Source organism: Ovis canadensis, chromosome 3 (genome assembly GCF_042477335.2).
Source record: "Ovis canadensis isolate MfBH-ARS-UI-01 breed Bighorn chromosome 3, ARS-UI_OviCan_v2, whole genome shotgun sequence".
Lineage (NCBI taxonomy): Eukaryota > Metazoa > Chordata > Mammalia > Artiodactyla > Bovidae > Ovis > Ovis canadensis.
In genome coordinates this window covers 147,481,938-147,500,221 of record NC_091247.1, presented here as the reverse complement: position 1 = coordinate 147,500,221, position 18,284 = coordinate 147,481,938, and the positions used below count along the sequence as shown (strand labels likewise).

The window sequence follows — 18,284 nt, the reverse complement described above, 5'->3', positions numbered from 1 at the left end:
AGTAAGAAAATGTAGAAAAATAGACAATGTATCTAAATACACTGTTGGGCTTCCCTGGTGGCTGAGTGCTAAAGAATCCATCTGTCAATGCAGGAGACACAGGTTCAATCCCTGATCCGGGAGATCTTACAAGCTGCGGAGCTGCTAAGCCTGTGTGCCACAACTATGGAGCCTGTGCTCTAGAGGCCAAGAGCTGCAACTACTGAAGCCAGCACACCCTAGAGCCTGTGCTCCGCAATAAGAGAAGCCACTGCAATGAGAAGCCCATGAACCACAACTAGAGAGTAGCCCTCATTCGCCACACCTAGACAAAAGCAAGTGCAGCAGCAAAGACGCAGCATAGCCAAAAGAAATTAATTAATCAATTAACTACATAAGAACTGAAGTGAAGTCACTCAGCCATGTCCTACTCTTTGCAACCCCATGTACTGTAGCCTACCTGGCTCCTCTTTGTCCATGGGTTTTCCCAGGCAAGAATACTGGAGTGGGTTGCCATTTCCTTCTCCAGGGGATCTTCCCGACCCAGGGATTAAACCCAGGTCTCCCACATTGCAGGCAGACTCTTTACTGTCTGAGCCACCAGGAAATTAACTAAATAGGCTATTTACAAAAGAAGACATATGAATGACCAATACGTATATGAGAAAGTAGTCAATCTTACCAACAAAGTGTTATTTTTCGCCTACCGGACTGGCAAATTTTCAAATCGCTGTTGAAGAAAGTGGGTAAGTAGGTACTTCAAACTGCTGATGAGATTACTATGTATTAAAATCTTTCCTGAAACATATGTATACATTCATAACATGTGGAAAATTATTCACAGACCAGATTAGATACATATATCTCTATGTATGCTACTGCTGCTGCTAAGTCACGTCAGTCATGTCCGACTCTATGCGACCCCATAGACGGCAGCCCACCAGGCTCCCGAGTCCCTGGGATTCTCCAGGCAAGAACACTGGAGTGGGTTGCCATTTCCTTCTCCAATGCATGAAAGTGAAAAGTGAAAGTGAAGTCGCTCAGTTGTGTCCAACCCTCAGCCGAACCCATGGGCTGCAGCCTTCCAGGCTACTCCATCCATGGGATTTTCCAGGCAAGACTACTGGAGTGGGGTGCCATTGCCTTCTCCATCTATATGTATACCTCCATCCAGTACCATAAGATTGAGACACATACCTAGTACACACACAAAAAGCCATAGTGGTTGGTTATAGTCAAGGTCCATTCTAACTCATCACTTTCTTATTTTGATAGCTTAGTCCCTGGTGGCTTTAGATGATAAAGAATATTCCTGCAGTGCAGGAGACCCATGTTCAATCCCTGGGTCTGGAAGATCCCCTGAAGAAGGGCAGAGCAACCTACTCCAGAATTCTTGCCTGTAGAATTCCATGAACAGAAGAGCCTGGCAGGCTACAGTCCATGGGGTCACAAAGAATCAGACACAGCTGAGCATGTACACACAGATATTGCATATCTAAAAAGAAAAAAAAAAGTATCTAACATACAGGAAAAATCTATTATAACCAGTTACCCAACAAATTGCATTTCTTAGAATTCATCCTAGACAAATTCTGGGGTAATAACTGGAAAAAAAAAACTCTTCATTCACTTCAACATCATTTCATAAAGATTCTATATGAAACACAGTAGGTAAATCATTTAATCATAAGCTTATTACTTGAAGGCAATCTGGGAGAGCTACTGCCCTCTAAAATTTAAACATGTCAACATCATCAAAAATGATGAAAGTGAAAATAAAAATCACAAGGGCTTATCAAAGGAAAAAATAATTAAAATAACATTCTGAAAGTTTTCATTCCCAAATGAAGAACAATATTTTTAAAAATTTAATTATTAGAAGTATTTTTAGCGTAAGAAAAATGCCTTAAAATAATTAGTAGCAAACTGTACTTTAGTAGATACATGGGCCAACACAGCCAAGGGACTGGTATTCTATTGCACAGAGTAAAGAGAGCAGGTAAGGAAGTACAAGGTACAAGACGGATGCCGCAGAAGGGTCTTGTAATGGCCCAGGATATTTGAGGCCTGATAACTGGACATGGTCAAAACAGGAAGGAACCTAGAAATACCCCGGCCCTCCTCATCTCTGCCTAGGGAAGTGAATAGCCCACACTTGTGATGTGCGGCTGTGAGTATGGCTGGTTAGTCCATGGTTAGTTGCAGCAGCAGCCGCCAGTGGATTCACTCACTGGCTCTGAAGAAAGAATGGAATGCTGATCAGAAGGAGAAGAACGCCTTGCTTCTTCAGAATGAGAAAGAGATCTGTGCTCCATGAAATAACCTCTCTATATTAACTATATTATATTAGCTTATTATATTAACTCTCTATATCCTTTCTATCACTTAACCTATATGAAAATGTGGTATATATAAGTAATAAGAGAAATCTCATTTGCTTGCTGAGTCTTAACTTCAACTGAGTTTCTTTGATGAGCAACTCACCCTGCCTTGTAATAAATGGTATATGTAAGTTTAACCACATTAAAATATATATTGCAACTTTCTTAATAATTAAAGATGCAATTTTGTTAGAGATAAATAATGATGTTGAAACACACGTTAAGAGAATAAAATATAAGGGCAGTTTTTTTTAATTATGTAGAATTTGGGTTTGAAATTTAAATTTATAAATCCTATTATGTTTAATGTTATTTATGAAGTAAAGTGTAACCAGAAAAATAAAGAGTATAGTAACTATAACACCAGTCTGGTAATTTTATCCAAAATAAACAGTCATCTTCTAGTTCAGAACCATTAAGCCAAGCAAATATTGCCACTAAATTTAATTTTTACTTACTAATATCAAGAAATGGCTTAATGCATGACAAACACTCACAAATATGAAGACATATTTTATCAACCTCATACATAAATACATTCTTACTCATTCAAAATGTACAATAATTACTACTAAGAGAGTTGAAAAATATCTCATTTATTTCACCTCAAGTTTATTAATACAGAAGATCATGGCAAACTGCAAGACAGTTTTGTATACAGTTGCATACCTATTGCCATAAATTATTTCCATGTATCCTATTTGCAAAACATTCCAAGTTAGAAGCATAGATAATATCTGCATATCAGGAAATTTTCTAATATTAATCTCATGAAAGTCAATTTATATATATAAATCCCAAGACTATCTTAAATTAAGAGCAGTATTATAAATCACAGAATATAACCTAGCGGACTGTACCAAATCAGCACCAAAGGACAACAAAAGGATTTTACTTATTCTGAAGAAACGGCAGTTTTGTAAAATATGGAAAAAGAAAATAGTCCTTTTGGATTTTGGGGAAATTTTATCATTCATTTTTACTTACAATACACTTTCACTTTTCAATGAGTCTTTACTGTTTCCATATTCCTCTTCTATGTTTCTGGTATAAATAGGTAAGTGAACTAACATCATAGAATTATTTCTCTATCGTCATTTTTTTTTTCTTCCAAAACACAATAGTCATAAAACTGCAATGATGAGAAAACTCCTTTGATCTGCCTAAGGGTCTTAATTCTTTCAGACATAAAGTACCATGTTATTGTGTGTTGTTTTTAGGTAAAGCTATTGTTGGTTAAACATATACAGACATGACAGAAGAGCCAACAACCTGTTACCACTGTATTCACATGACGTTTGTAGTCCAGTTTTTAATAGCAGCTCCTACTTAAAAACATCATTTGAAACCTGCATCCCAGGTTAGGAGACCAAATGAGATCCTACTCACAGTGCACCAGGGTACTGCTAATGAGCAAGAGTGGGGTAGCCATTCCTTTCTTCCAACCCAGGAATCAAGCCCGGGTCTTCCACGTTGCAGGAAGATTCTTTACCATCTGAGCCACCAGGGAAGCTCCAAGAATACTGGAGTGGGTAGCCATTCCTTTCTCCAGCAGACCTTCACAACCCAGGGACTGAACCTGGGTCTCCCGCATTACAGGCAGATTCTTTACCATCTGAGCCACGAGGGAAGCCCTGACAAGGTTCCTAGCAGCTTCATAATGATGCCACTTTGTTTTAAGCTGTGTTTCAAGACCAAGATGTGACTTAAGCCCACTTTCAATCCCGAGATACTGTGATGCCTGCCTTTCCCACTTCCATCCTGCTCTTAGCTCACTTCAGACACCCACGAACCCAGAGCACATCCATTAGTCTCTTATGTCCAAACCAACAAAGTTGTGTGATTAGGTTTCCAGTTTTCACACTGTGGCTGAGATGTTGCTATGTAGCTCATTATAGGTGTCGTTATTCGCTAAGAACTTGTCATTTGGAAGCAGGACCTGCCAGTTAGTGAAATCCTCATGCTTAGAGCTAATGACATTTCAGGACAGATTAGGCACCCTGCATCAATAGAGCAATTTGAACATTCTCCAGATCATTTGCCCTAGCCTGGAGAAAACTTCCTGATGTCATTTACGATTCCTGGTCCACTCATGATAATCGTTCTCTTGATCTTTCACTCATTTCTCCATCCACCAAATATTTATTTAGCATCTAACTTTGCATGACAGCATAGCAGGTGAAATGGAGTATGCAAACTTATGTGTAATCCGCCACAGCAAAGGGAAAAAAATCTAATAAAAAACTGTTGTCAGCTACATAAAATTTCACACAAATGCATAAGGACACCTGGGAAAAGGATTAGAAAGCTACATCCTGGAGCGTTGTGGTGGTTGTCTCTAGATGCCAAAACTACACTCAGTGACACTGGTAAGTGTTTACCATTTGGCTCTATGTTCTCTAGACAAATAATTATGAGATGCTGGTTCATTTATCCATTTGTTTAGGGAAGACAGAAAATATGAAAAAAGTGGACTCATTAAAAAAAGAATATTTATCAATAAAAATGCATATTTTTAAAAAAGCTCTGCTCTGTAGCACTTGCTGATGTCCATAGCCTTCTTCAAGCTTCAAGCTACAGCAGTAATGTCAGTCAGCTCACAAAGTTTCAACTCCTGTCAGCCAATACCAGCCCACTCCAGCACACCACTGATGAGCTGAGAGATATTTTCCTGTTTATATTTTTCCTATTTTCAAAACGTCTTTTAAGGATAATAGTGGTTGGCCCCAGGGACAGAAATCAAGTGGCCAGGGACATGGATGGAGGTAGACTTTTTTCTCTATATCCTATGGTGTCTTTTCAGTTTTGAAACACAGGGCATTACCAATTTTTTTTAAATTTTAATTTTTAAATCTTCAGTACATATTAGCTATGATTGTGATCAAAGGCAGTAAACGATATTTTTAGTGCCTCATATGTAAATAATCCCTATGTATATATGTGAAACATTGAAACAAGGTAAGATGTTATATGTTAGAATGGCAAAAGGAGTGGCCCAAGTTTCAAAAAGGCATTGGAGGTTCATGGAGGAAGCAATGAATGTAAACTGGAAAGGTCAGTAAAAGCTTCCTGGAGCAGTGCATGAAGTTCTGGAGTGTGAACCTGCTTTGGATGAGCAGAAAGAGAGGGAATGACATAGATGATGAGCAGACAGGCCTCTGTGCCAGGCATTTATCCTCCTGCTGAATGATGCCACTTTTCTTCACCTCTGCCAGTGCTGGAGCTGACATAACCCACAGCCTCCATTTCTCTCTGATTCTCCTTACTTCAGCTGGCATCAGAGCAAGATGCAAATAGCCAGGTATCTCAGAACTCACTATCATCAATTGCGTGGAGATGAAAGTGAAGCCAGGGACTGACACGAGGACCAGGGAAGCAGCAGCGTCTCATCTCTACTGGTAACATTAATGTTTATTTAGGGTTTGTTCCATTGCAGGCACTATGTGGTTGAACTCACAGAGCCTCATTAATGGGGAATCACTCAAGTTCTTGCTTTCAACCAAGCAGTCAAGAACTCAAGGTCAGTGGAGTGCTACCACCTCCCCACAACCACCCCCAAAAGCACCTAAGAAATAAGCAGGAAGAGCTCTTCTGAGAACTAGGACAGATCTGATGGAGAGCTGGACCCACGTCTAATCACTGCCAGGTAAAGGATGTCAGATCACTTGTTTATTCTGATGGCCGTTCTTCAACATTTAACTAGTTTACAGCTGACCATCCCGTGAAGGACATAAATGTATTCACTTATCCAGGATATGTTTTGCAAGCTAGTCATCTTAGTGGCTACCTCAGATAGTTCTACTGATTGAAATTTAACATTCTGGGGATACTTAGTTTGGCTTTTTAAAATTTTATTTTATTGGAGTATACTTGATTTACAATACTGTGTTCATTTCTACTGTACAGCAAAGTGATTCAGTTGCACATACATATTCTTTTTCATTATGTTATCACAATATATTGAATATAGTTCCCTGTGCTGTATATCAGGCTGTTGCATATGTAACAGTTTGCATCTGCTAACCCCAAACTCCCAGTCTTTTCCTCCTGCACTTCTCCTTTACATCGAGCAATGGAATACTCTTTGGTTTTTAACAAATAGATTATAAGCAAATATTTATTTGCATGGGATAATCCCCAAAATATTTTGCTAAATTTTAAACAGCTATAAAATATTATGTCCAGTGTGATGCAATTTTTAAAATAGTATATCTATTCATTTTAAATAGACATGTATAACTGAAAGCATTAGTAAAAACTATCCCCAGTAGAGTAAAATTACTGATGATTTTTGCTTCCTTCTTTGTGATTTTTCCTAATTTGTAAAATTCACTGTAAGTATTACATGTAATGTTTCAAATCTGCAGCATAATTAAAACTTCCATATTCTAGAGTATTCATCCATCAGTACTTGAGAGTGGAACCTGTGCTACTTCCCCAGGAAGAGCCTGGCGCTGCCCTTGGGAATCACCTACTTCAGCCACCATAGGCGAACATAGGTACCTTCTATTCAGGCATGTCCTTGTTGGCTCCTCAGTTTTTGTAAAAAAAAATGTCAGTATTTCCTCCAACTCTACTGCTGCTGAAGCTCAACACTAAGTCTCACTTAACTGTCAACAAAGAATAACTGTAATTTGGGATATATCAGAGAAGGCTAACTTGAATTTAATATTATTTTCAAGACACTGGAGAAAGCAATCTAAGTGGACTACTGCCTGGAAGACAAGGTGTTTTATCAGGATTTCATACAGGAGGTGCTATTGTCATTTTGAGCAGTAAAACTTGGTCGCACAGAACTTTCGTGCACACTGCCTAAGGCCTTGCAGACAGTATTGTTTCAAACACCCTCAACATAGATGCATGTTACCTGCATTGTTATAGACTTGATTTTTCTGAAGTGCACTGTGTCATTATGAAACCAGTTGACACAAGGTTTTCTGAACTTGTTCCTTTAAAAGCACTCAATACATTTTCCCATAAAAGGTCATAGGAGACTTGGAAAGTTAAATAAGAAAAAAACAGCTGAGTAGCTAAAAAAAATAAATAAAAATAGGTCATAGGAGAAATATGTCTCTGGTCTCAGAATTAAGGATAGTTGCATTTCCTTAATCACCCAACTAGGTGTCTATTTTTTCCTTGCCCTAATTTGTATATTTCATTTTTATCTTATTGTCCTGTACATATCTCTATGAAAGTAAAATTGAAAGTGTTAGTTGTTCAGTTGTGCCCAACTCTTTGCAACCCCATGGACTATAGCCTGCCAGTCTCCTCTGTTCATGGAGTTCTCCAGCAATAATACTGAAGTGGTAGCCATTCCCTTCTCCAGGGGATCGAACCAGGGTCTCCCATTTTGCAGGAAGATTCTTTACCATTTGAGCCACCAGGGAAGCCCAGATAAATATCTCTCTATATACCACTTTAATCTTTTATAAAAATCAGCAGAGAATAAACAAGTGTTTGGGAAATGATGAAACTAAAGAGACCAGTGAGAATAAGACTTAAGGAAAGAAAGATAATGTCAGCAATAATAATAGGGGGGAAAAAAAAACCACAACAAAGCACAAGGTTTGTGAGAGTAACATGAGGTTAGGTGCTATCACAGTGGACAGGTGAAAAATTCTGGACTCAAGAATCAAAATGATGCCAAGTGTGAAATAAGTCAGAGAAAGACAAATACTGCATGATTTCACTCATATATGTCACGTAAAACCTAAAACAAATCAGTAAACATAACAAAACAGAGTTATAGATACAAACAGGTGGCGGTCAGAGTAGAGAGGGTTTGAGAGGAGGAGATAAATAAGTGAGGAAGACTCAGAGGTACAAACTTCCAGTTATAAAATAAATGAATCATGAGTATGAATGTACAGTGTGGGGAATATAGGCAATAACTATTTGGTATCTTTATATGGTGACAACTTAATCTCTCTAATGCTTATTTTTCCTATCTGTACAATGATAATGAGAATAATGACCTTGCCACATGATCAACTTCTGTGGAAGTTTTTCTCTAGGATTATCAAGTACTTTATATGAATTTACAGATGAGGAACCTGAGGTTCAGAGGAGGTAAGAAATTTACATGAGTCACAAAGCCAGTCAGTCTTAGAGCCATGACTAGAATGCACACAGTCCAGCTCCAGATCTGTACTCTGAACCATTATCTAATACATGATGATAACATGAATTAACACATGGAATGCACTGAGCACCCTGCCTGCCACATGATAAGCCTTTAATAATTACTGGCTTACTGCTGCTGCTGCTGCTAAGCAAATGAAAAAGTGAATTACCAATACAGATGATTTTAATATCATAAAAAATATCCTATATCTCAAATGCAGTATTTATTTATGTAAATGTTATCAAATTTATAGATAATATAAATGAATAATTAGTAATAAATTTAGCAAGGATAACTGGAAAGCATGAGAGCTAAGCACAAAGATTCGCATAAATATATTCATGTTGGTGCTATTTATTAAAGTTAAAGAAATGAGTTAAGTACCCAAAAGTAAGGAATTGATCACACAAAATATGGCATACCTCTGTACACAGACAAATTCTGGACTAAAATATGACAATTTCAACATAGTCTTCTTCGGGTGATATGATTTGTGTGAGTTCTCCTATTTCTTTATTATACTTACCAGTATTCCAATTTTTCTACAATGAAAATACATCGCTATGCTAACCCAGAGGGATGGTACAGGGAGGGAGGAGGGAGAGAGGTTCAGGATGGGGAACATGTGTATACCTGTGGCAGATTCATGTTGATGTATAGCAAAACCAATACAATATTGTAAAGTAATTAACCTCCAATTAAAATAAATAAATTAATATTTAAAAAATAAATAAAAGATAAAAAAGTAAACATTATTTTTAATTGAAATAAGTCAATATAAAGCCCTACGTATCATTTTAACAAGTCTACTTTATAGGAACAGTAAGAAAGGATCTGTCTGACACCAATCTGCCTTCAAGAACCTATCTGATAAAGGCTGGGTATATCAATATACCCTTACTATGCCTAAGGTGCTAAAAAAATTTGAAACTGTTGTAAGAAGCATCAGATAGAAAGTTCATAGATAATATGAAATCCATGCTGGTCAAGCATTTGTAGAGTTAATATATTCAACTCTAGGGACCAAACAAAACATTGTCCATTTAAATGGGATGGTTTTGAGGGCGTCATCTGGAGGAAGGATGGGTGAGTTTCACGTCCCTATGAAACAAACCAGGACCCTGTGGTCTTTGCTCTCCCCACCATGTCCTCTGCCTGCCTTTTGTCTGTGGAAAACATTAGAGTCAAAGACTAAGTTTAATCAGAAAAGTGAGAACAGATGGAAACAAAGGAAAACAATCAAAGACCAAATAATGCAGTCATTAAGCAAAGTCAAGGACCTCTAGCACTTTCTCAAGGGCTATAGATAATATTCTGAGGCATATCCAGTGAGCTGTCTTACAGATACCAAAACACCAGGCGGAGAAGTTAACTGCATGATGACCAGACTGTGCCCTGGACATAAGCTGCCACAATTTTGAGAACTGGTCTCAGAGAAATGGGAACAAGCGGACCTTGGAACTGAAGATTAACCACACCTAAAACAACCAAGATGACACTGGTCAGATCACTGATGACCAATGTGAAGATGATTGTCAGAGTTGGCTGTGCTGTCTCTGCACGCAGCCCCCTCCTTCTATCTATAAAAGCTCTTGCCCCACTGGTTGCCAGCGGGGAGGAGCTGGTTTTCGGACAGATGTCCATCCAACTCCACCTCGTTTCCCGTTGCTGGCATCTGAAGTAAAGCAAACTTTCCTTTCCACCAACCTAGCCTGTTTATTGCCTTTTGAGCAGCAAGCAACTGGAACCCACCACATCCTTTCAATATCTACAAATAGGGTAGTGGGAAAAAGCCACAGGGCAGAAAAATATAGTGCCTGAAATACAGGGGAAATTTTCTTAGCAAGCAGAAATAATCAGAACTAAATCAGGCTTCTCTGTGAAGGAACAATATCCTTTGCTGTATGTGAACCATGTTGCCCAAAGCCCAATGGAGAAGGGCAAGGTCACAGTGGTGTAAGCAAGGAACTCCCCTGATATCAACCACCTGAAGACAAGGAACAGAAACACACCAAGGGGGAAAATCCTAGTGAATTCTTAGGAACTCTCCCTTTTTTGCTCTTAGTCTTGAAGAGACTACGTCAACTATTCAGTGAATGTTTGGGTGACATCCTCTGAAAAACAAGCCAAAACCTGGGAGGAAAAAAACCCAAGTAAGCGGCTTGTTACCATAATCCTTTGGGGTTAAAGACAGAATTAGATGGGGTCTTAAATACTGTGAGTAATCCAGGTAGACTGTGATCAGGAATCCTATGCTATGAGTCGATTTTCTATATTTTGTTCTCCACATATATTTGGCCTTTAGTGTTTAGCAAAGATTTGCAAAGTCCCAGACTGCCCCATCTCTCATAAGGGAAACCAGGAAAAGAGGTTTCTGCTCACATCTGAATAGGATCATTAAATCCATTATATATGTAAAACACTTAAAATATATAAACTCTTTGATCCTCACAACAATCTATGAAGAAGGTATTATTACTATCCCTGTATTACAGATGAGGAAATTGAGGTTATGTAATTTGCCCAAGGTCCACCAAGAGTCACAAAGTGGGTACTCAAAATATGAACATGAAAGAACTTTCATTGTCAGAACCATGGCTATTCTTTCTCTAACTTGCTTGATATTATTTAGCAGCAATTTATGTATATTCTAAGTGTCATGAATGAATTTTTTCTTCTCCCTCTCCACTCCTCCTCACTACTCCCACCAGCTCCCAAATCATGTTTCTCACATGTGCGAGAAACTAGGAAATACCAGATAGCATTTTGATTCAACACACATCCAAGAATAGCTGTAACTATCACAGTCTAAGAAACACGTTGAAAAAGGATGTATTTTTGTCTGTGATTAAAATTTAAGACTATTAAACTCTAAACCCAAGCAATATCTTAAAGAAATATAATACAGTATTTTCATGGCTGTTTATCAATTAAGAAGTTTGTTTGACTTTAACATTGAGTAGGATATCTCATGCAGAAGTTAGTGATTAATAAATGGGTTTTAAGAAAATGATAACTTATGTATGCTCTTAGCAACACCAAAAACAGCAGCTCCTCCTGCTTTTAGGCTATCTCAATTACCTGTGTTTGTAATTTTGCATAACATAGCAAAATTATTTTTGCTGTTTGAAACCAATCCTGTTATCTCGCTTTTATTTAGTTCTCTTTAATGTGTTAATTTCACTATATAAAATGAAAACGCAGGAAACTCCAGCAGTCACACATACCTGTGATCCAAATGGTGAATGGAGAGGATCACTCCAGAATTTAAGTGGGTCTGTTTTAGGGTCACCAGAATAGTAAATTCATGTTTATTTCTCAGCTTCTGAAAAAACTGTTCAGCTGTAGCAGTGGAGGCTTTTATACTTCTGGGAGTATCTAAAAGGGGAAACAAACAGTAAGTAGACTAGAACGTGGTCCTTTATCGTTTATAGTATCCTTTATAGGCAACATCTTTCAGAAATATTACCAGTAATTGCTGATAAATATCAAGCTCCAGACTCTCCTGGTAAATTCTTTCAAAAACACTTTTTGCTACGCATAACACAGACAGTAAACCACATGAGTGACTGAGCTTGTATTTCAGGGATCTTTTTCCAAAAATGTCTTTGAGACAAGGAATCAAAGAAGCCTGTCAAAAAAGCCTGTTTGAAGAAGTGGGCTTCCAAGTTTTCTGCTCACACTCTTCCTATATCCTGGATACCATGGCCATGTCAGTGTCAAAATGGAACAGAAAGATGTCCTTCCGAGAAAAGGACCTAAGAGACCATGATAGAGCCAGTTAGCTTTTCTGACACCTTATGACAGAAAACTGGATTTAAATCAATGCGCTACCTTTCACATTGATATCTATAGCCAGCAGGCTTGCTATAAACAGATTTTTAAAAAGATCATTGAAATTAGTCACTCTCAGCCTTCTGTGCGCTGGATGAAACATTAAGATCAAATTATCATACCATATTTTTTTTAATTTTAGTTTTTTATTTTTTAAATTTTAAAATCTTTAATTCTTACATGCATTCCCAAACATGAACCCCCCTCCCACCTCCCTCCCCATAACATCTTTCTGGGTCATATTTTTGAAAGAAATGCAGAGAACTTAATTCCCACGTCCCTCTCCCCTGGTTTACAGCACAACTAGACAAAAGATTTGAGTGGGAGAGTAGATTTTTATCCTGCACTTCTCTTTGGTTTAGTCTTACAGCTCCAACCTCAGGACTCACAGGATATGGGAAAAATAGCCAGGGACAGACCTAGTGGACACGATAAAGCCTATCATTCAAGCCATCTGCCAACAAAGCGTAACACTTTCCTATTCGAAGTGTGAGCAAAAGGTTGAGGGGACCCAGGACACAGTTTCTGCTGTTATCAAATCCTTCCACTCTTTTCTATGTTCTAGACCAAACAGACTAGATAAGGAGCTCTCAATGCGGAAGATCCCTGCATTGGGAGAGAACAATCCTTCCTTGAAGACTGTCCTACGAACCGCAGAACATTTACACCCCTGGTTCTACCCCTAATGCCAGTGGCATCCAATCCTAGTCACTGTGACAACCCAAAGTTCTCCCACACATTGCCAAGCATTCCCTTGGGAACAGTGTAGGAGAAATCAGGTTCAGAATAACTACCTTGACGAAACAGAGATTGTGGGATTAATCTAACGTTCCCACTTTTCCAGCCCCACAAATTTATGGAATAAAAATGTAACCATCTGGTTTGTGTCCATCACTGGGAATGCACAAACATGGAGGAGCCCTCAAGATATTCATAAAATAGAGGAGGGGATAAAAAATCCTAATAAAAGAAATGCTGTCATTTTCAGCATAAATACAAAGTGTTATTTCAGGTAAATAAAAAGTGTTCTTGGATCACAGAGGGAAAAGTAGCCAACATCAGTTGGAGGGAAGGAGCTCATAAAACAGACGGCATTCGGTCAGGAGTTATGGGCTTCCCTGGCAGCTCAGACGGTAAAGAATCCACCTGCAGTGAAGGAGACCCGAGTCTGATCCCTGGCTTGGGAAGATCGCATGGAGAAGTGAATGGCTACCCACCCCAGTATTCTTTCCTGAAGAATCCCAGGGACAGAGAAGCCTGGAGGGCTACAGTCAACGGGGTCACAAAGAGTCAGACATGACTGAGTGACTAACACCTTCACCTTCTTCACCAGGTAGAGAAGAGAGGGAAAACCATCCCAGCCATAGAAATAGCTGATGAAAAGCACAGTGGTATGAAAGGGCATGACATGGCTGAAAGAGCAAACAGCAGCCACTGCAGAATGGAGCTGGGCAGGAAAGCTGGATAGGATAGGCAGGGCTTTGTGTGCCAGTGTAACAGATATTTGTCTTTGTCACCATCCACGATTTAATCTCTGGGTGAAAAAATTAAATAATAATTCTTATGTGCCACTGAAAAACGATCCCACCTCACTCCTAACCCACAGCTTCCTCTGTGCTAGAAGGACTCTGATCCATCCCAGCATCACCTCTTCCTGTCCGCAGTAACTGATTCAGGAACAGGCACCTAACCCAGGACAAGGAAATCAAGTTCAGGATACTGGTTCAAAGTTTCAGGACAAAGAAATTTCCATGTTTCCAAAAAGAAACTTCTTCAGTTCTACCCCATAGTCACAACCAAAAGCATAACAATAATCTGCAATTTCAGCCATGATTAATGTAATACTTTCTCCCCAGACTCCATCAAGGAGAAGAGAGGCTTTGCGGAGATGCAATCCAGTTCCTCCGAGCTCCAAAACCTTCTACTGCCTCAAGGAGGCACATAAGATGTGACTCTGTGAGAAGAATTTACCTAGTGTTAACTTTTAATCTACTCCAATTTATATACAAGTGAATTATTCACAAATTCCCTAAATTCATTCTAACTTAGAAGCAAATTAAAATTGAATTATAAATATTTATTATGCTCCCCCCTCCCCCACCCTTTTCAGGCTTCAGTTTGGTTCAAGGTAGAGCTTGAGCAAAATCCTGTCTTGCTGAACAGGGTGATAGATGGGGACTCCAAGGGAAGAAACAGAGGAAGAACTACGATGAATATGGAAATGATGATCAGAGCCACCAATAGAAGCAAAGGTGTGGCCCAGTGAGGCTAAGCTCCGATAGTGAGAGAAAAGAAACTGAGAAAAGGATAGCAGCTGCCTGACAAGGTAGAACTTTAGGGAAGAGATGCTTAAAGAGGATTTTTAGAAAGTTTCATCATTTGGTACTCAAAAGAAAACCTCTGTTATTTTCCATTGCTTTTTGAGTCAGATTTGTGAATGGTTGAAAGGCTGTGTTATTTCTGTGGGTATTGTCTTGTTTTCAGAAGAAATGACATGTGAAGACTGACCTTATGATGAAAGGAAGGATGTAAAAATGGATTACATTTGAGTATCCTTGGTAAAAATGTACATCACCATGGTTGAAAACATGGTGAAGGCAAGTGTAGTTTAAGGGAAATTATCTTGTAAAAATTGTTCAATCTTCATTTTGGAAAAATTTCTCTGGTAGCCATATGGAAGGTTATTTGAAAAAAGAAAAAAAAATTGAACATAGGGAAAACTCTTGAGAGACTAATAATTCACATGATTGTTGACTTTTTGTTAAGTTTCACATGGCATTTACCAGGAATGCAGATAGAGAGCTACTTACTGGTCATTTCACTGCCTGTCAGGAACGCTGATGCAAGAAGGGCATTGAGATTCAGGAAGTGCTTAAGGAGACCTGTAAGGCAGAACCATCCTTTATCCTACCAGGGTGGTAAGTAGGGTCCCAGAAGGTCTCTATCCAGCTTAGACTTAAGCCTATTCACTCATTGGGTCACAGTTCAGGACAAGCTCTCTCACCTGTCCAAGCTCTCCTCTTGGCCCATTACACTTCCTGTTTTGCTCCCTCTATGAGGATTAGGATGACTTGCAAGAAGAAGAGACCCTCTAACATCGAACATGTCCTGCCGAAGCTCCACTCAGTCTACACTTTACTGGCAGGAAAAAGGAAATTCTTTTTTTCCATCCTGATTAACCAAGTTCATGGTTATAGAGGTTTAAAACCTGGGGCTGGCATGAATCTGGCATTCCTAGTCCAGAAGCCTAAGACACAGTGAAGGGAGGTTATTGAATGAGACAGAGAGAGCACCTATACAAAGCAGAATAATTTTCAGCTTTCTGTCAATAGAACACCATCTCCCACAAACACTTACTTCACTGTAATGATATTTACATCTATTGTTCCCCCTTAAAAACATGTTTTTCAAGAATCCAGTATGTCTGAGTCTAAGAAGGGCTTGAAGGGAGCCTGAACTCTGTGAGTAGCTCAGAAAAATTAGCAGGGGTCGAATTCAAGAGGTTTTTAGAAAGCAAAGTGTAAACAATTTGGTCACCAATAAAGGACATGCAAAAGGTAAAAAAAAAAAAAAAAAAAACAGAAAAAAATTGACTCCAAAATTCCCAGCTTGAGAGAATGAATGAAAGGAACTGCAGGACAAGCATAATGGTACCCAGATGGGATTTCGGTTTTAGAAATGGTCATTCTGAGGTATTCAGAGACGTGCATGTGCACACGTCCAGTAGGAGGCTGGCACTACAGAACCTGATCTCAAGAGAGAGGTCAAGGTTGGCAGTATAAATGTAGAGGTCATCGGAACACAGCATCTAAAGTGACAGGCATGCCTGAGTAAATCATAGAAATCACAGGAATGAGAGGAGGCTAAAAGGATGGACCATAAAGACACTAGATCTGCAGAACAGCAGGGACAGCATATATAACTCTATGTGTGTACTACATAAGGCTGCATGTCTATACCATACAACATTTGTCTTTCAAAAATGTATAAATAATATATTTTCCCCTTTGAACCCACATTCCATTTTATTCTCACAAAGCTTGACAAGGACAACTGTTATCACAGTTGTCAATGGGAAAAGCAAACAAAGGAACAATTCTGTGAGTCACCCAAAGGCACCCAGCATGCTAGAGGTGTAATGGGGATAACAATTTTTGGTCCAATATTCTTTCCACTAAATTGCCCTGCCTTCTGAACGCATCCTAACCTATGCTCAACTGCCTCTCACAAACAGAAAAGCAAATTCAAGAATATGAACACAGAAAATAATGTAGAAAAAAGTAATTATATAAGATAACATTTTCAGTTCCTTAAGTGACTGGCTTAGTAGTGATTTTAAGAAAGGTCACTTTCCTCATTTGCATTTGTTTCCCAATTCGTAAAGTTAGCATTCTTGCCTTCTATTTTCATCTCAAAGATTACATAATGTTCAGAGAGACTTCTTAGTTCCTGTGATTATTACTTCAAGACCCAACTCTATTCCTTACCAGAAAACCAAGGCAGAGAAACCACCACGTGAGAATAATTCTACTCTATTTTTGTTATCATTTCAATTTTCAAAATTCACAATTAAATTCAGGGACGTATTAAGCAATTCCTCAACAAGGCCTCCTGTTAGGAACCACGTATAAAAAATAGAATGTGTGTGGTGGTTCTGAACCCAGAATAATAAGTTTCTAATGCCAGCTATCAGATGACTAACTGTTCTTGGCATGTAGCAACACCATGTGTTGGCTTTTCACATTATGATACATATTATTATTACTCTCACAAGCAATGAGCCTGTGGTACCTACTCAAACTACCAAGAGCCATTATACCCTTGTGACTTTCTGAGCTTACTTTCATTCGAAGTATTACAAGCGCCACAAAATACAAGTTTCCACATATGAAAATTGACATAAAAGTTTCGGGCAATGTAAACACTGCATTGTTTTAAGAGCCTGAAAAAAAAAGTTTCTGGCAATGAAATTATTCTTAGGATAAATCCTGCCTACCACCCTCTGTCTCTAGAGAGCTGATCATTCTCTTATGGACAAAAGGCAAAGTGAACTGAATTTCTTTTCAAAGAAGAACGGACAAAGATCATTTGAAGTGCCTGTTTAGAGAAAAACAGGCTAAGAAAAGGGTCTTTAAAAGCTACTAGGAAGCTGCATAGAAGAACTTACCAACATGCCCATGCTATACAAGGTCTTTTAATTGGAGAACTGCTTGAATTTAAAGCAAAACTTAGATCCCATGTTTTCCATATTTATTGTGTGCAGAGCATAAAAATACCAACAAAAACATGAGTGGCATTTTCAAGTAGTTATTAATAAGTAATAAAGCAGGTCAGAAGCAATCACATCAAAATACTCATTTTTAGTCATGGGACTTCCAGAATGAAGACATGAGCTCACACGTGAATGCAGAGTAACCACCCCCCAACACACACACACACACACACACACACACACACACACGGTTAAGGGGAGAGAGGAGAGTGAGGATGAAATGGAGCGAGACTGGTTTTTTTCTAAATCAAAATGCAGCTGAATGAAAGCGTATCTGTGGTCACAAATATGGATGTTTACTGATAAAGAATCCAACTGGAGCTTCTTTAAGTACTAATTTTGGTGCATTAGTAGTAAAAGAAGGAATCTGTCCATCTCCCAAAAACAAAGCAATTGTTAATAATTCTTTCCTTCTTTTGCACTTAAACTGCATCACTACCACTGCCATCATGAATCTAATGAGTGTCTGTCCCCTGACAGGTCTCTATCCTGTCTGCAGTATGTAGAAACCTAAATTGATTACCTGCCACATAATCAGACTAATAAAGATAAAATGTGCCGATTCAATCATTAAAAACAGTATATCTCAGGCATAGAATAGTTAACTTAGAATGTTCCAAAACTCACCAAATTACCCTATTTTCCCAGTCTCTAACTGGGAACAGTTGTCTTCTAAATTCAGATTAGAAATGTA

General features: G+C 38.6%; 1 protein-coding gene across 4 annotated transcripts in view; it reads right to left on the bottom strand.

Moving 5' to 3' along the window:
• NELL2 (neural EGFL like 2) overlaps positions 1-18,284 on the bottom strand; it is a 403,600-nt gene that overhangs the window by 335,271 nt on the left and 50,045 nt on the right. For all 4 annotated transcript variants that reach the window (XM_069584515.1, XM_069584513.1, XM_069584512.1 and 1 more), the window contains one exon: positions 11,712-11,862. In XM_069584515.1, coding sequence (XP_069440616.1) covers positions 11,712-11,862 — 151 coding nt within the window. The remainder of the gene's footprint in view (positions 1-11,711; positions 11,863-18,284) is intronic.